At 38.5% G+C, this 5,652-nt stretch overlaps 1 protein-coding gene across 1 annotated transcript; it reads right to left on the bottom strand.

Moving 5' to 3' along the window:
• Window positions 1-2,100: 2,100 nt before the first annotated feature.
• LOC308522843 (BET1 homolog) lies at window positions 2,101-2,550 on the bottom strand (the record flags this gene model as incomplete). The annotated part of the gene is made up of 1 exon (XM_081096430.1): window positions 2,101-2,550. The coding sequence occupies exon 1, from the start codon at window positions 2,443-2,445 to the stop codon at window positions 2,101-2,103; it is 345 nt and encodes a 114-aa protein (XP_080952556.1). The 5' UTR covers window positions 2,446-2,550.
• Between the last annotated feature and the right edge of the window lie 3,102 nt (window positions 2,551-5,652).

Below are 5,652 nucleotides of genomic sequence, written 5' to 3'. Positions count from 1 at the left end.
CTTGATCTCTTGATTATTTATTTTATTTAATGTTTTGATTGGATTCTTTTCTCTTTATTTTTTATGTATTTTTGTATGTTTTGGTTTATGGTTACAATTTCTTATATATTCATCTCTATCTATAACAGTCTATTTTTAGCTGATAAGCATTTAAATTCAATTCATTCTTAGATCACATTTTGACATGTTTTACATCTTTTTGTTTCATGCATCACCTGATTATTTATTGTAGTTATAGCTAATTTTGTTATTTTGTCTTCTAAGTTTCATATTATATTTATAAGTGGTTGATTCAAAGTTTATTGTACATTTGCCTTTACCAGTAAGATTCTTTTCTTTCCTGTATATTCTTATTTCTGATTATGGCCCATTTTTTTTCTGCATTAAAGACCCTTTAACATTTCTTGCTTGTCTGAGAAACTCTTTGTCTCTCCTTCAATTCTGAACAATTACTTTGCCAGATAATAGATAAAGGTTGTAGCACTTTAAGTAATTCCTGCCACTCCCTTCTGGTCTGTAAAGTTGCTTCTGAGGAATCAGCTGATAGCGTTATGGGGTTTCCCTTTTATGTTGCTTGCTGTTTCATTCTTGCTGCCTTCTAGATTGTCTCTTTATCCTTAACTTTTGCCATTTTAATTAGAATATGTCTTGGTATGGGCCACATTGGATTCATCTTATTGAATTTCTCTGTGCTTCCTGGAGCTGGATATCTGTTTTCTACCCCAAATTAGAAAAGTTTTCGATCATTATTTCATCAAATATTCTTTCTGTCCCTTTCTCTCTCTTCTTCTGGAATCCCTACAATGCAAATATTAGGATGTCTAATGTTATCCCAGAGATCTCTTACTCAATCCGCATTTAAAAACGTATATTTTTTTTTCATTTTGCTATTGTGTTGGGTGATTTTGCTATTCTGTCTTTCAGGTCACTAATCTGTTCTTCTGTATTAGCTAATCCAGCGTCAATTCCTTTTAATACATTCTTCATTTCAGTTATTATATTCTTTTTTTTTTATTTCATTAAAAATTTATTTTTAGAGCTCATAAATGAGTAAATTCCAAAATAGCAATACAGAGTATTTAAGAACATTTTAATATTTCTTTCTACTCAACATTCTACCTTTGTTTTGCTTTCTAAAAACAAATATACTGGATCAAAACAACAATACTCTTACCCCTAAGTTCAATGCTGACTACTTTCAATTATCTATTTTGAGCACATAATAATGCAGAGACAATTAATTTTCTTGAACATGTTATTTCCAGTCAGAGTTTAGCAATTACTTTAGTTTCACATTCTGTCACAAATGATAACCAAATGGCCTAAGTAGCTAAAATCATAAAGCTATTTTAAGCCAAGTCAATGGTATGCATAAAGTTAATATAAAATAACAATTATACTGGTTCACATTTGTTTTGCACCTACTAGAAATATGTCAAAATAATAAGATTTATTAAAGAATGAGGTCCTTGGGCAAAGGGGGAAGAGGAGTCATATAATCAAAAATTATTAGAAAAACATCATAGGTAAAAAGAAATCTGCCTACAATTTAACCAAATCAAGGAGAACAGGGGAGTACATCATTAGGGTTGATGTCACTCAGGAAAATGATTATCATTCCACCACAAACTGTCCACCACTGCAAGAGCTCAGCGTCAGGCTCCCCATTCTATTATTCTCCCACTAAGTTTCTTTACATGGAACATAAACCTACATTTATGAGAACAACAGAAGACTATATTGCTATTTAATCTGATAGCAAACAATAGAAAAACAATGGTTCGGGCTGGACTGACTTTTGGCGTTCTCAATACCCCTGAAAATAGGGGCAAAATGAGTCATTAAGAGCCCAGCCTGTTTTCCCTTCCGGACGGAAAGTATAGTGTCAGTCACCGGTGACTGGGCACTTAATGTGTTAAGAAACAGTATGCAAAGAGCACTGTATTATGTAATGTGATTATAAAACAGGTAAAATTCTGTAACTGTTAATGGAAAAAGCCATATTTGAAAACGAGGAATGTTTTGATGCTGATTTTTTTACCAAAGTGGTACCCCAAACCACTTAAGTTGGAACAAATTCCAAACTGACACTTACTTGCATCACCTCAGTTTAATAATCCAATAAATGACAAAAAAGACAAACAATGAAAACAGCATCATATAGCACATCAGCTTGCTTTGGCTCCCTCTGGATAAAATCTTCAGTTTTTCCATAGTTCTACCTAGAAATCCAGTTGTAGAATCAAATTGTGAATCCATTTCAGCTAATAATTTATTTTGAGTTTTAACTTCATGGCCTATCTCAATGGAAAGAGATTTTATAGCAGTTACTTTGTGTCTCTGACTTTCAGTGAGTCTGTCATTTTCTTCTTCACAGGCACTATATCCACTATTAGCATAGCCATAGTTCCCATAGTTGCCTTCACCCAGGCCTGCGCGCCTCATCCCGGCAGAAGACAGAGGGAAAGGCAGGCGGAGGGGAGACAGGAAGGGGCCAGGGGTCACCGGACCTCGTCTTCTGGGCCAGGGCCTGGCAAATCACCAACTTCTTCCCCGGTACCGCCACAACATCAGTGGAGTCTACCAGTTATTATATTCTTTATCACTGGTTTTAAAAATATATATTTTATTGATTTTTTACAGAGAGGAAGGAAGAGGGATAGAGAATTAGAAACATTGATGAGAGAGAAACATTGATCAGCTGCCTCCTGCACACCCCCTACTGGAGATGTGCCCACAACCAAGGTACATGCCCTTGACTGGAATTGAACCTGGGACCTTTCAGTCCACAGGCCAATGCTCTATCTACTGAGCCAAACTTGTTAGGGCTATTACTGGATTTTTATTACATCTTCTATTTCTTTGTTGCAGAGCTCTCTGAATTCCTCTATTCTACTTTCAAGTTGTTAAGCATCCTTCATACTGTTTCCTTGAACTCTTCATTATGCAACTAGAGGCCCAGTGCATGAAAATTCATGCACTCAGGGGGTCCCTCAGCCTGGCCTTTGCCTTCTCGCAGTCTGGGAGCCCTCAGGGGATGTCCAACTGATGGCTTAGAGTGGGCCAAAGTTACAGCCTGGCCTCCCTCTGCAGGAGGCAACTGGCAGGCCAATCAGGGGATGGTGAGTGGCTGGCCCCATCCCCCCCATCACCCCTCTGCTGCTGCTGGTCCCTGCCACCCCCCCCCCCATCACTGCCCCCTCCCTCTGCCCACTGGACAAAAGCAACTGTTTGACCCATATCAGTGATTATTTTCTAATTCCAATTGTACTAGATTCCATTCTGAGTTATTTACAAATGTCAAATTGTGTTTTTATTGATAGAATTTTTTTAAATTCATTGAGCAAATGTTTAAGGAGAACACAGTACATGCTACACATTTTGGGGGGCAATGGGGATTTATACAGCAATACATAAAACAGACAAGCATTTGTTTTATTGGAGCTTACATTCTAATCCTATATAATAAAGAGCTAATATGCTAATTAGACCAAACAGCAGAACATCCCAAAGACCTTCTGAGCTAAGCTGGGGCTGCAAGGGCTGACCAGGGCTGCGGTGGGCTGCAAGGGCCAGCCAGGCCTGTGAGGGGGTGTGAGGTTTGGCTGAGGCAGCTGGGGCTGTAAGGCCCAAGCCCTTGCAGAATTGCATGCATCGGGCCTCTAGTTTTATTATAATTTGTAGTACATGCATTATTTGACTATTGATTATATACTTCAAAATTCATTTAAATAATAATTGTGTTTTCTTGTGGATAATACTCTGCTTTTATAAATAGACTAGAAGCCCGTTGCACAAAGAGATTTGTGCAATAGGCCTTCCCTTCCCCTAGCTGCTGGCACTGGTTTTCCTCCAGCACCCAGGACCCAGGGCTTTGCTGCTCCAGCCGGAGCCTTCAGCCTTCGCTCCATGGCTTCGCACCTACATATGCAAATTAACCACCATCTTTGTTGGGTTAATATGCATACTCTTCTGATTGGCTGGTGAGTGTAGCAGAGGGATGGTCAATTTACATGTTTGTCTATTATTAGGTAAGAAATTATTATGTTCAAACTCAAAGGACCGTATACATTTAGGTCAAACTCCAATAAATAAAAGTGAACTCTTCTTACTCCAGCCTGTGTGTGCACTTATAGTGAGCAGGAGTTCATCCATTTTCTAGGGTCTAACATTCCTTTCTGGGTTGACTCTCCTGCTAGATCATTCTTCTCTATGTTGAGTCAAAGTTTTCCTCTCAGTAACTTTGACCTGATTCTGTTTTCTAGAGAGATACACAAAAATAAATCAAATTCTCCTAAATAATAAGTCTTAATTATTTTGGCACCACCATCATGTTCTTCATTATTTAATTTTTTTAAACCCACTTCTTAAAAGACAAAAGTTAGTCATTAGACTTTTACATAAGTCCAATAATTATTTTTAATGGGTGAGGTTTAAAAAAGAAAAAAGAGAGAGAATAGCACTGTAGCACCATCTATGGTAACAAAATGTCACTGCAGCCTCCTCACAGGGTGTGAACACCCAAATGAATAAACATTGCACACATCCACCAGAATGACTAGTTTAAAAGGCCGCCAAAGTCACGTTGGTGAGAATGTGCTGTAATCAGAACTCCATATAATGCCCATGAGAATATAGGTAGTTTGCAATTTGTTTGAGAAACTGTTTGGAAGTATCTTCTAACATTGAACATTTTCTTACTCTATGACTCAGCTTTTATTTTCTAGTAAAAGCCTGAAGCAGACTATACATACCAAAAGATATATATATATATAATAATTTTTCACAGAGCACTGTAGTAATATACAAAACCAGAAATAATCTGAGTATCTACCAACAAAATAATGGATAAATAAATCATGATAGTGGTAATACAATAAATTAGTATACCATGATGATAGTGAAGCAATCATTAGTAGAAGCAAAAATATTCATGACTAGCCTATATAATAAAAGCCGAATATGCTAAGTGTCTGGTCATCCAGTTGGCCGTTCAACCAGTCAAGGGGTAATATGCTAATGATATGCTAAGGCTGCTCAACCACTTGTTATGAGGTGCACTGACCACCAGGGGGCAGACGCTCCCACCAGTAGGTTAGCTTGCTGCTGGGGTCTGGCTGATTGGGACTGAGCTAGATGGGCCGGACACACCCTGGATCCCTCCCGCATTCCCTCCTGTGTCCCTCCCTGGCCCTGATCATGCACCAGTGGGGTCCTTTGGCCTTGCCTGGCCTGCGCCCTCTCGCAATCTGGGAGCCCTCAGGGGATGTCAGAGAGCCGGTTTCAGCTCAATCCCACAGGCCAGGCCGAGAGACTCCACTGGTGCATGAATTCATGTACCGGGCCTCCAGTCACTAATAAAAGTCTGAGCTAAAGATATCTGACACAAAGGAGTGCCATTCAATTTCTACTCTGTTCACAATCAGAGTAATCCGTAGTGTTGAAGATCAGGACAGTTTCACTTTGGGGGAAAAAAAGGAGGTAGTGATTTGGGTGTGGACACAGGGAATGCTGGTAATGTTCCTTTTTTTAAATTTGGGTATGAGTATGTACACTTGGTGATAATTCATTGAATATAAATTATAATTGGTGCATTTTCTGTACATATGTTGTACTCAACTAAAAACTTTTTAAAAAATACTCCCGGTGAGG

Source organism: Myotis nattereri (assembly GCF_964212035.1).
Source record: "Myotis nattereri genome assembly, chromosome: 8".
NCBI classification, from domain to species: domain Eukaryota; kingdom Metazoa; phylum Chordata; class Mammalia; order Chiroptera; family Vespertilionidae; genus Myotis; species Myotis nattereri.
The sequence above is the reverse complement of the archived record's forward strand: the minus strand, read 5'-3'. Positions and strand labels throughout refer to the sequence as shown.